The sequence below is a fragment of the Sceloporus occidentalis genome, unplaced genomic scaffold (genome assembly GCF_023333645.1).
Source record: "Sceloporus occidentalis isolate IW3139 unplaced genomic scaffold, rSceOcc1.0.p SCAF_75, whole genome shotgun sequence".
NCBI classification, from domain to species: Eukaryota; Metazoa; Chordata; class Lepidosauria; order Squamata; family Phrynosomatidae; genus Sceloporus; species Sceloporus occidentalis.
In genome coordinates, this window is record NW_028317055.1 from 3,415,627 (window position 1) to 3,429,602 (window position 13,976).

The 13,976-nt window shown below is 36.2% G+C and overlaps 1 protein-coding gene across 1 annotated transcript in view; it reads right to left on the minus strand.

The window, feature by feature from the left end:
• LOC149285895 (slit homolog 3 protein-like) overlaps window positions 1–13,976 on the minus strand; it is a 300,871-nt gene that overhangs the window by 238,557 nt on the left and 48,338 nt on the right. Inside the window, exon 4 of the mRNA XM_089494777.1 lies at window positions 12,388–12,459. Coding sequence (XP_089350903.1) covers window positions 12,388–12,459 — 72 coding nt within the window. The remainder of the gene's footprint in view (window positions 1–12,387; window positions 12,460–13,976) is intronic.

Genomic DNA, 13,976 nt, shown 5'->3' on the forward strand with positions numbered 1-13,976 from the left:
AAGGAGAGTGTATGTACTCTCTAATACAGAAAATCGTAAGTCATGATATCAAACAGTAAAAAACAAACAGAATTTTTACATTATGAACCCAAAGGTATAAAGCAAATCAGTAGAGATGCTTCTGTACAATAGGAAGCAACAAAGCAAGTTACATCTAGGCCAACAGGGGTAGGACTCCTTAGCCAAAAAGAGACAGCAACAGTTACCCAACTAACTAATTATTTTAAATAATCTTAGGGAAATTAAAATGTTTGGTATTGAAGACGGTATACAGCGCCAAATGGGAGAGCTTAGTAATGAAAATAACAGGAAAACTTCTGGGTAGACACAGGGTGAAACAGGAAAAGAAAAGTAGTTATTAAAAGAGTAGAAGGTCAGGGGTCATGCACCATGGCCTCCCGCCATGCTCCACCACTGATGATGGCATGTTGTGATGTAAGGGCATTTAAATGAAAAACATTCATACATTTATAAAAAATAAAAAAAAATCAGTTGACGTATGGCTGGAAGTACTAACAGGTGAAATTAAAGAATGAAAGCAAACCTAATGAGATCAAATTTCCCAACGACTTATCATACTTTTACGTGATCACTCAACCTAATCCTGCTGATAAGCTGTTTTTATACAGCATGGAAATTCTGATATCCCCCAAGTTCTCAGGACTGAGGCTAACAGAAGAACTCATTAGTTTGTCACACCCAGGATATTTATCTAATCCATGGTACATTCCTTTTCCTTTATTCATTGCTAAAATCATCAACACTAAATAACCAAAAATACACAGACCAACATTCTTAGCCATGGAGAATACCAACTTTTCCCTCACCTATTCTGAAACTATGCAGGGAATGTTTCATGTGTCAATTACCATAGAAACAGGTAAAAAACAAACATTTGGCAATAAGTAGCAAATGAACGGCAAGGTATAAGAAATGATTTCTGTGGTTGTTTTTTTTTACTTTAAAATTATTGGAATTGTACAAAAAAAGTTTAAATATGAGCTATGATAAAAAAAAATGTTTTTACATATTAATAAATAAAATGACCTATGTTCATTAAAAAGGGAAGGCCTATAGAAGAAATTATTTTTCTCCTTGACCATAAAATAGAGTACTGTGTATTGAAATAGATTAGAACAGGTTAGAGACAAAACAGTTAGTTCCAGTTAGCTCCATACGAAGCAAGTAAGCAAGGTGCATTATTATTGAGAAATAAAATAAGATAAATGAATGGAAATATTGATGCTCTCATAGGTCTTAATGCTTGGTATAATATGTAATAAGCTAAAATTCAGCCACATGTGCACACCTTAAGAGAAAGCATTCCTCATTTCCTAGGGGTAGAAAGCAAAGCCGAAAGGGTCTTAATGGTGATCCTTCTCACTTCTTCAAATGTGTAATTTACTTGTATCCACACTGACAGTCTATCCATACTGATGGATGTTAGGAATATTTTTCATTCTCTTTAAAACCCAAGTCACTAGAAATTCAAAGAATGTTGCTGCCTGATTCCGATACAAACGTTCAGAACGAAACTCAAATAAATGTTTTCTTTTTTTATTGTCAAAACCAATTAAACTCAGTATGCGCCATTATGTGCTCCCTCTAGTTTTGTAAAGAAATCAAATATTTGGTGACTTATATGCTCATCTTATAAAATATAAACATTATAATAATTGGTATGGGGGAAAAGTAAAACACATTTAGACAAAAAATACAACCAAAATACAGTAACTTCTAAAAACCCTTAGAGCCTCTTTCCTTAAGGGATATAACATTTACTGTGGGTTTAACAAAGCTATTCAAAGTCCTACTATTAGGATTACTGTTTTGGCACAAAGGTAAGGAAAGCTTTCCAGATCATTTAATGCCACCTAAAATTACTGTTAGGTTCGGCACATTAATCTCTCTTCTAGTGAACAGGTCTCTACCTGGGATACTTCCTTTTCGCAAGGGACACATGAATAAGTGCACACATTATCATGTGTAAACTTGCACTGACCCTTCTAAGAGCAGAATGGTTCGCTTCTTGTAGTCCAAAAGTATTCTCAAGATGAAACCGTAGTGAAGAGACACCATGTTTCTTACAGTGCATACAGTGGTATACAGAGAGGCCCATACATTTATTAACTGAATTTCATTCTTCTGTTAAACCCCTCTTTTCCCTTCTGCTTTGGCCTTGGGCCATTGAGAGTCGACATTTTTTGCATGATCTTGCAGTTAAAGTGTTCCATTACCACGATGAGAAGAAGACCTGTCCACTTTAAGATGCTTACAAATCAGCTCCTGATGCCTGATTAGTTCTCACTAAAGTAATCAATCACTATAATATTTCCTACAGTGTGGCATTATCAAATAAGCAGTTGTAAATATCTACTTTGTGTGGCTTTTTGAATTTCTTTAAACAGTCAATAAAAATATTTTTATACGGTAACGTTTGGTGGGGGTTATGCTTTTTGTGGGTTCTGAGGACACTGAACTGCAATTATATTTAGCATAACATTGTTTAACACTATATGGGTCCCAGATGTTTGCTAGTGAGCATGGTTACTTGAATGCATCTGGTATATGAAATAAAATCAGTTGGCCACATAAAAAGCATAAAAGAAGTAAAAAGAAACTAAAACATGTTTTTTTTAAAAACTTTCCATATGTTTGTTGAATTTCTATGTTCTTAAATCATATATGTTGAAGCAACAGGGAATGGCAACAATTTTTTGCTGGGAACTCTAGACAATGGATCCAATAAAGAAGCCCAAATCATATTTGGCAGACAATGCACTCTGTCGGACTATTCAATACAGTGTGGTATCTAAAATAAAGTTACAGAAAGGGAAAAGGGAAAATGCTTTGTTACATGGGTTTCCTACCAGCAGCATGAGCTTCATTTAGCTATATTGCCCATAATAATATGAAAATAGTACATTTGATCAGAAATATAATTTTGAAAAGTCAGATTTCATAACTAGCACCTATAAAATTGGAAGACTGTGTGAAAATAAAAGGAAGAGAGGAACAAACAGGGGTTTCCTTAGGTCTCATTAAGTCACTAAATTAATGTGGAGGAACTACTTCATATTTTTTGAGATAATCTGCTCTGTAACACATGAATGAGTAATTAGATGTGCAAATGCCTATATAATGTATTTATTTATTGATCAATAAATAATTTAAAAAGGGCACAGTATTAATATTTAGATAACCATGTTTAGTATTCAGTAAGCATTTTTAAAAAGTGAAGAAAACTCCTCTCTGTACTGGTCAGGAGCTCAGACTGGCAAATCATTTGATGAAATAATAGAGGTAATAGAACATACTAGTAACCCAGAATGTTTAAATGTGAGACCCAGGGGGCAGTTGCTCTTTGCCCCCCTTGCCAGCTCTTACCACAGAAACAATATCACCATAGTAACCATATACTATACCACATTTTGATTAGCTTACTCAATATGTTTTGGACTATTTTTTGAGGTTTATTCATGAAAGAATACTTATAATGGCGCATGCAATAATACCAGGAAACAGTTTTTTTCAAGAAACAACACTGGGAATTTCACCTATGGAATAAAAAGGAAGGGCGACCATTATTAATCTTACTGTATATATTACTTTTTCATAAAATGGGGTATATGTTACTATTTTGCGATGACATTTATGGTGCAGTATATTCCAGGTTTTATAGACAGTGATGCAATCCTAAATAACTTTCAGATGTACCTTAAGATGTCTGGATAGTAAAACGTAAGTAAATTACTGAGCTACAGAGATAATTCTAATATTGATGACACCACATACACTAAACGTAGTGCTGTATGAAGGAAGGCACTTAATGCATACATCTGTTTGTGTCTGTTACCAGATGGTTTATTCCACCAAAAAGAGGACCTAGAAATACACAAGTAGAATACAAGTAGAATACGGATAACCCCCGGAATATTACAACTCCATATTTTCATTACACCAGTTATTGGTTTTCATCTCTAAAATATGAACCAGTACGTAATAACGTAGTATTAATGTAAACGGACTCGTGTGCTGTTTTGGGTTAGCAGAGTTTTACGCTGCTCCATTCTCACCATCAATCTTTCCATCTATTGCACATGAGCTAATTTCACTCGACAACACATGCATGTGTCTTTTTTAATAGAAGGGTTTATATGTGAACATTTAATACACAGGTGTCATGAAACTTAAAAAAGGCTTCCAAATTTCACATGTGGACTCGCTATTAGCCAGTAGTGTTAAAAAAAATCCAAATATTAAGTTACTGCAGAGAATAAGGGAAAATTGCACCAGTGTTCTGCAATACTACAAACAGCCAAGAATGTAATATAATACTGAGCTCATGAAATATTTATAATAAACATTAGATATTAAAAACAGATTTGGCCAAGTCCGATTAAGCCAAAGCTCACTTCTTCTGCGTAGACACAGAATTACTGACCGGTTCTTCTCAGTGCTATGACTTGTAGTACAATGTGACCTGCTGGAGGGCAAATTGTAGCTTACATCGCTGGCATTAAATCGACCAATTCCAGTAGTCTACATATCTGAGTTGCCTGCAGAAGGCAGTTCCTGGATGACACATAATATGTATGTTCCGATATTGAATTTAAAAGTTAAAAGTTGTTAAATTGATTGTTTAGTGTGCAGACCTTCAAAAGCCCAGAGATCATTCTGTTAATGTTCCATCAAAAACATCAGCCAATCTCAACACGACTAATCTCAGTAGGTCTACAAAGCAAGACAAACGGGTTAGTAACAAAACTAAACAGTGTACCATTTATTAGCAATATTTTACAAGTCAGTGGGGGATCTCCGGGTTGATGGATTACACATTAACAGCCTCTTGTGTACAATAAATGCACCTTAAAGAGGTTTATTAACAATGCACCTGTCATATATTGACGGTATGGAAGTCAGGGTGATAAGTTATTAGTCCACAAACTGTGTCCTTTTATGAACAACAACAAAAAAATGATTCCAGCTGACAAATGAAACAAACCTGTGCTTAGTGATTTCCCAAATGTTTTAACATTTCCCTCAAACAACCTTTTAATTTGAATCCCAAAGCTTGTTTCAATTAATTTAAGTATTCCTAACCTTTCCATTGAAATGTTTAGTAATGCCAAGCTTTTATTAAATGGTCACTAGGATGGCACCATGACTGCAATCTAGATGACAACCACTATTTGCTGATGTTTTTTTTTTTGTTAAAGGTGCTGTACCGTTTACTTTGCTTTTGTACCAAAAAGTAGCGTATAAACATCATACCAAATACTGCTGAAAGCTCAAAACATTACCAGAAATATTTTTTTTATTTTTTGCCACGTTCAGATCTTTTTCTAGGAGCACATATTTTTTATAAGATACAAACATAGACTATTATAAGTTGTTGCAATAGAAACTGAAAACTTCTTAAACATTGTATCGCTCGCAGTGTGACCTGTGACAGCTCTTTTAAGGTATATCTGCTTGGCATACCAGAGAGTGCAAATAATGTTTTGTCTAAGTGGGACATCACCTTTAACTAGGTATTTCTATTCATTACATGTTTGGTCTAACATCATAATCCTTAAAATCAAAGAACAAGCCAGTCCTTTCTCCTACAGTTAATTGTGTGTGCAACTCTTAATGTTGGATTTGGTATGCGACGTACCTCGTGGAAAGCCTGGTTGTACTACATATAGAGTTAAACCGGGGGATACAGACTTCAGACCTCAAGATACTGTATATTTTACGCCAATTCTGGAACTTTCAATACTGCTCACTCAGCAAAGCCTCAGTTTTTGTAATACAGCCCATAACTTTTTGCAATGTGCTGACACGCTCTGTGTTCATTAGCCGGAGGTCAGATGTCTCTGAGTTTATCAGAAAATAAATTGTAAGTTGCCAGCGACCTGAGTAAATTTATTGTATTTTTACTGCATACCATATATTCTATATTTCATTGCTAGTTTGTAATTTTTTGAAACACAAATGAAAAATAAAACCAAGATTTATTATTGTTTATAAAACATTGTACAGCCACAAATACCATATCTTTTCAGCCACTAATATATATGGAGGGACAGGTATACAGAGGAGAAAAAAAGCTGAAGGTCAAATCTTGTGTAATGTGTGTATATAAATACCTACACCACAGGCTTCATCATATGCCCCAATCACTCCATTATCCACAGCCCCATTGCCCCACAGTCCCATTTGTATCAGTGGGGATCATGGCAAGGCCCTCTGATATAATGGCTGTATAATGTATAAAGTATATAATGGAGGGTGTTCTGTTCTCAGTGCAGACCTCCACCACAGCTCCTCCATCGCCGCCATGCAATGGCCTGAAGCTGAGCTCCACAAAGTGCCTCTTCCGAAAAGATAGACTAAAGATAGTCTAACCCCCAGCACTGCCCTTCCTCGCTTCCAGCCACGCACAACCAACATAGATGTCTTGAGTTAGACACCTGAAATGTTGGTCCCCGGGCAGTATTTATCAATTATTAACTTTATTGACCTATAATTTGATATAGTCATTTATCATCTTATTGAATTGATTAATGTTTTTACAAATTTATTTGTACTCATAATTCTGTATAAATGAATTATCATTGATATATACTTGCCTAATGTTTAATGTTTGGTCAATACTTTATAAAAAAAAACAACATTTCTACTATTTATTGCATATAATTGTGTTTAATACACTAAAAAGTGCGGTTTACAGGTTGTCTAGTATTTTTTGTTCCAGCAATAGAGGTATAAACAACATCCTAATGGGAAAAGTAATAGACAAGTCTTTAATAACCAGAGCAACAGGAGAATTCAAAGCTATTACGGTGACCATAGTGTTTCTTAATCCGGAATCAAAGATGATCCCTGGAAAGATGTATTAAGAAACTCTCTCCTGCTGAGTTAAATAATTAGGGGTTATAATAAGAGTACAGCTAAATTAATTAGCGTACCGATTTTGTGCTCCAAACTTAAGCCTTGCTAATTAGTATTTGGTGGACAGCCAGTTTAGAAACAGATGCAAAGCATCTTTCCCAATAAATAAACTGATAAAAAAGAATGTTCTTCCAAACTGATGCTTTGCCCTTTAGATTTATTATAATCCAGGTATGGCGGTTCATAAACATCCATATTTGAAAGAGATACTAGCTTTACAAACCCTGAAAGCAGGAAGGATTTCAACATACAGTAATATTCTTGATTAAAAGATCACCATGTTTACTCGTCCCTTAAGTACTGCTACACTGTGTTAGTTCATGGATAGGACTAAACAAGTGCATCTTACAACTGAACGAGTACCTATCCAGTGGATTGGACTATACAAGTGCATTTTCAATTTCTATATATATATATATATATCTCATGTAATAACCTAATAATAACTGATGTTTATCTTTGTCTTCGCCAAAAGGTTGATGAAATAGTTCATCTCACATTCACAATATCAGATCAAGGATTTATTGAAACAGGATTAAATGGTAATTAATGTGTTAATTTCATGTCCTTAGTTACAAAGCATAGTTATAAAACGGTGGTCTATAAGCCCCAAGAAATACCCAGGACACTTTAAGATGGCCTTTGCTATTTAACATTTGCTATTGAAATATGTGTGAAAGCTGGTAGCCGATTGAAATTCTAGGCTTAGTATTGAGGAAATGGTTCTTAGATATAAGATGTGTTCCAAAGTGATATATGCAAGGCAATCGTGAGCACATGGATGTGTCAAGAAGCAAAGCAACCCTCTAACTAAAATGTAACCATATAATGGATGCTAATGTTAATAGGCCCTGGGCAAGCCTACCCCCCAACAAGTGTCTCTCTCTCTTAGTGGGCCTCCCAGCCCAGTCGTCCATAAGCACGAAAGCCCCTCATATTGCTCAAAATAAGATCATCAATTGGCATGTTTCTCAAAGTTGTTTTTTTCTGTAAAACCACAAATGACTGACTTTAATAGCTATTTATGAGGGCTGGATTAAAATGTTAGTATACTAAAAATGTACTGCCACTCAAGTATTCAGATCTTCTGCACTGAAATCTCCAGTTCCGCATTTGAAATAATAATGTCATTGTGGACTCATAAGAAAGAGCATGTCGGAAAATAACTCACGTGATAACATACAGGGAATTGCTATGTATCGGGGTGTCAGCCAGAGCGTAGCACAAACCTCTGTACCAGTTAACCCCTTATATTTCTTGGTAGGGTGAAGGCATCAGCCTTATTTTCTATACCTTTTGCAAGTGCTGGCCAGCAATATGTGAAATGTTTAATGTATGTGTGTTCTGGAAAAAATGGACCAATGTGGTTACCCTGCCTTGTGGATGCTACTGGAGTCAATCAATTACCGTATTTGCTCGATTATAAGACGACGCTGATTATAAGACGACCCCCTGTTATGGGGCAGAGTGGCATATAGGGAGGTATAAGGCATTTCAGGAGGCAGAGTGCTCTATTCAATGCCCCCTTAACGCCACTCTGCCTCCTGAAATGCCTTATACCTCCCTATATGCCACTCTGCCCCATAATATGCCTTTTAACCCCCTAAGTGCCAGAGTGGCATATAGGAGTATAAGGCATTCCAGAAATGCCCTATGCCCGCGTTTAACACACACACACACACTTACCGGTGCTGTATTGCCGGGGCAGCGGGTTGACCTCTCCTTCCGCTGCAGCCGGTGCGGCAAACTCTGATCTCTGACAGTCGGGGAAGGTATCCGCGACGGACGCAGACAACCCCCGCTGCTAGCCACACCTCCTTCCGGCTGCAGCGGACGTTGTCTACGTGTGTGGGGGGGAGACAGGAGGATCCAGGTCCCCTGCAGCGGTGCGGGGGATCTGGATCTTAGTCTCATAATCAGACCTCTATTTGAGGTCTGATTAGAAGACGACCCCGATTAGAAGACGAGGGGTATTTTTCAGAGCATTTGCTCTGAGAAAAACCTCGTCTTATAATCGAGCAAATACGGTATTACTTATTGATTTATATAGTGCTGTATATTCTGCAGCCCTATACAATGGATAAAAAGGACATACACAGAGCTACAAATACTATGTTTCATACTGAATTCATACTGCAATAAAGTTTCAAACACAATAAAATGAATGGATGAAAATGAAGTAATGTAACACTGTGATCCTTGTTTGTCTTGAAACAGCAGGTATTGTTATACCTTCAAGAGGTGACGCTGAAGTCGTTCACATGCAGCAATACAAGTGAAAAATTAACTCCATATGGCAGGATGCAAAAAAGGCAATGGGCAAATAAACTCCCCACTGGCAGTTAAAACCTGCCTAGGGCACAGCCATATGAAGTCATTTTGTTTTTAACTTGAAGCAGAAGTACAGTGTACCGGTTATGCCGGTCGGTACTTGCAAATCACACCTATAGCGGGAATAGATAGTGTATCAAGAGTTACGGTAACAGATAGGGGTATAGAAACTTAAATGCATACCACACAATAATTTTGCTCAGTGATAGTGACATTATTAACCCTTTAGACTTAGTATAGAGAAACAAGTACACATAGCCCATTATACACAAAAAAAGTTATTTAGTTACATCATAACATACTGGCAATCAAGTATATACGCGCTGAAGGGGTTAAATGAACAATTACTTGCAAGAGAAATCCTAAACCTTTCGTCTTTCCACAATGACGGATATACAATCCTGATTCAAACTTCCAGATGTAAATATTCGCAAATGGTTAAGTTCCGCCACACTCACTCAAGTTATTGTTGTGAAAATGTTGTAAGTCGGCCAGAAAACAGCCATAGCATCTGTTTTTTTCTTCATTCTTCAAGTGTGGTTTTGCCACTTACCTTGTTGCAGATTGGTTTAAACAGAAAGAGTCACAGGAATTGACAAACCATGGTCAAACTCAACAAAGCATTTTAGAGCACACAGAGAAAGCGTTTCAGATTTTAACACATAGGTGAAAATAATTTCAACATCTTCAATAGAGTAGACACACAAAAAAAAACAGCAAACGTTATATATCAAAGTCCAACATATATTGATTCTAGTGGTAAGTCTTTTTTTATAGAAATACTAGATTCCCAGTGGAATATATAAACATATCATAAAAAGTTTCCATAATATGAGGAATCTAACCAAATGAAAGTAGAACTTGTTTGCCAAGATACACAAAGCCTATATGCCACCGCTGCTCTTAAAGGTCAGCATTTGATGACAATTACCAAACTGCGAACCTGCAGGAACGTTCAATTGGTTGCTTTACTGACCCCTTCTCAACTTTTCACCAGAGTCATTTTTATGCATTACCCTATTACCTCCAAAGCAGCTGACCTGCCTTAAAGCTGGAGTTAATTATTGAATGGGAATCAGCACTGTCATAGTGTCCAATTAAGGCACAGCCATCTAAATTGTTGATTTTTTGCAATGTCCAACTTGACATCTAAAATGGTAAATTATTGTAGGGTGCAAAGTTTTTTTTTTGAGCAGAGGTTAGTTTAGACTGCAACATGCTAGTGCATTTACTGTAGTGGGGGAAACTCCTGAGGCTTGACCAATAATCCTTGCCTCTCTGGGTCTTCAAGGTAGCTTTTTTTTCTCCAGTCAAGGGACAAATGTTCACTATGTTTACTGCCCCCGTCCACTTTCCTTCCCACGGAAGGTTGTCTGGGGCTAGCTTCACCCCTTGGTGCAACTAACCCCCTGACAAACGCAATCCACAAAAGAGATAGAGCTCCAAGTAACCTACCTTGGATAGAGTGGGAGTAAATTCATTGGGAAGAAGGAATCATTCCTAGTACTTTATATACCTTGACCCAGGTATATAAAGTACTAGGAATTATATATGTACAGTATATATATATATATATATATATATATATATATATACAACTTTTTGGGTAGAACAACAACAAATGCCAATGAGTTGAGTTCTAAGAACAGCAAGCTCTGTGATTAAACTGTGAAAAAAATATACTTTGCTTTACCTATACCACTACTTCTATGAACTACTTATTTATTTACAGTCGCTTTATAAGTAAAATGTAATGTAAAAATGATCTATGGTACCTTTATCAAAATGGCTTAAGTAGCTGCACTTGCAATAAAAAACAATCCAAGCCACTGGTGTGAGAACAAATATTGGCTTGTGTATGCTGAACGAATACTAAAAAGCATTTCAACCAGAATGCCCGAAGTCAGATGCAAGGTGGTCTGGATCGCACACAGTAAAACTGAGCTGAGCCAACATGAGGCAAGGAAAGGCTTAACTTTAATACAAACTGGTTTCCTCATCGCTAACAGAAAATCAAACAAATCTTTTAAAATAGTTTCCAAATGCAGAGTAATAACTATGTTTCTCAATTAGAACTGCCAGTGAATTCTTGAGTAAAGTTCGTTGTCATGATTTCCACATTTGCAATCCTATGGTGCTGGTGAAATGAGTTTTTTTTTAAAATTAATATTTATTTTTTATCCAACCAGTTCGACTGCACTGTGGAATACTAACACAAAATGAGAAAAATGAGTTTTTAGAATAAGGACCCGTGAAACAGATTCCATTATTCGATGCCAAAAATTTGGCGAAAATATTCCTTAATCTCAGATTTAATAACCTTTAAATCCATATAATGAATGGTTGGTTTCTTTTGATTTCTGAGTTAACTCATCGGAAAAAAATGGGCCTAATCTTTAAAAAATGAAACCATAGAACATGCATACTGCAAGCAATTTCTTTATGCATTTGTACGCAGTAAACATGATTGAATTTTCAGTGGCACAGCCACAAGGAAAATCATACAAATCGTAACTTCCAACTGTCCTGTCTCGAGACACAAGTTCTAATGTTCCACATTGATATTGTTTAAATCCATTAGTGTCCTAGTGCCGTATGTGCAAACACTCATATTGACAACAGTTTGCTGGGCTCAAAACATTCTTGTTTGCTTGGTACATCTCATATATACATACATATATATATATATATATATATATATATATATATAACATCCAAACATGTTGCAGCTACTTGGCACCGGGCAAAAAAAGTGGTGATTGGAGTGCAATTGTTAATTTTGGACTTTATATATATATAAATGATGCACTTTATTATAATTAGACACGGACTGGCCATCAGTCACACCAAGCAAATGCCTGGAGGGTCGCGGCCCTTTGTGAGTCTAGGTGGCTGACCTAAGAGCACAGCGCTCTATCACAATAAACCACATTCCACTGTGTGTGTCATAGTTGTGCTACTTTCACATGCAAATTTCCGGAGAACAAAATCTGTATGATTACTGTTTGGTAAAAATTAAACATTTGGTGAATTTTTTTTAAAAAAATACAAATTTATGAATAAAACCTACAAGATCCAGCATTAAACTGTTGAAGTAAAGAACCAATATGTACTTACAGTCTAGTCAGTTTGACAGTATTCTGGAACAATAACTCTGGGAGAACTTGTAGTTTATTCTTGTTTAGGCGCCTGTGTTAAAAAAGGAAAATAATGTTACAGATTGAACATGTGTTATGCACGTTACAAAGATTTTGACAACATGTGTATATTTTTTTTTTAAAAAAACCAATGTCCTTCTTTCTAACAGTTCTGAACTTCTAGGCTTCAGAGCCGTGCAGAGGGCATACTATAAAGAGAACTATGTGTGCGTTTGTATACATTCATTCCTGTCCTTATACAATATTTTAGGGTTAGATTTGTGGATGTTAAGTATTAATAAAAAAAATTACAGAAAATCATTGCACCAATCCTGGTAAATCTACGACATTGAGGCACAGAAGCTCAGGATGAACTGTAGGTTGGCATCTTCTCATATACATTTGCTTGTCCTGGTGCAAGCTATTTGCCTCCCTGCTTGTTTTCTCTGTTTCCCCCTCACAGCTACTTAACTAATTCTACGTTCTGTGATTGTAGTTCAAAATCTCATCCCATATAGTTGGATACGCACATCCTATATTTTAATTTATCAGATAAGCTGTGTTGCGTCCACTTGACGCTAAAGTAATCGGATAATGGAAACTACATAGATAAAATATTTTGTGTTTTTCCTTAAACAATATTTTTTTCCCTAGGAAACAATGTAAGAAATAATAGTCCTGTTCATTACGGATTGCTTAACCGTTGTTCTGGTGTGATTACTCACGCATGTTAACAGTAAGTATTTTGTAATACATAAATAACACTAATGTTTTCCAGAAAGTGGACAAGCCACTTCACACTGCAATCTGGGATAAGAAATACCATAAGCGCACAATTCATTCCATATTGGGATTCAGAATTCAAAATAAATGATAGATTATGGGCTGTCGATGGACCCATCAATGTTTCCAGAATGTTCTAGATGCTTTTTAGATGTTTTTGTTTTATAGCAAATATACCATATGCTCCATCACTGATTTTCTCTACGTTTTCTGCCATTTTCTGACTCCACATACAACCAACACTGCTAACAAAGCAGGGAATAATATTTCCTTTTGTTTTTTGCTGAGAAGTCAAGCAACTACCACACTGTTTGTTCTCAGGTCTTTGTTAAGGACCTCCAAATAAAAACAGGTTTGCCCAGTAACCATTCATAGGAACGACCCTGTGTGTCTCATCATCTACAGGGGACACATAGCCCTGCCAGAAACTAAATGATCTTATAAACCTGGGCACTTGAGCTGGACCACTGAAAGAACGCTAAGGTAAAAAGGTACAGTGAATTAAAAATGTCATAGATCCTATGACATTATATAGCTCTGGTTTATTCGAAATAGTACCTCCGCTGCCATATGGTGAATAATTCTACTAAAGTGCTCTAAATGTCCATATCATACCTCAATAGTACATGGTAGTGTGGACAATGTTACAGATCAAATGGGAGCTTCTGTTTTTACACCAGCCACGTACCATATGTCACAAAAGACTTCAATAACTGAAGCAGAAAACATCAAATATTAAACTCTATTTTAATTAAGGGCAGCAAACCATTGAAGTTTATCTGCGTA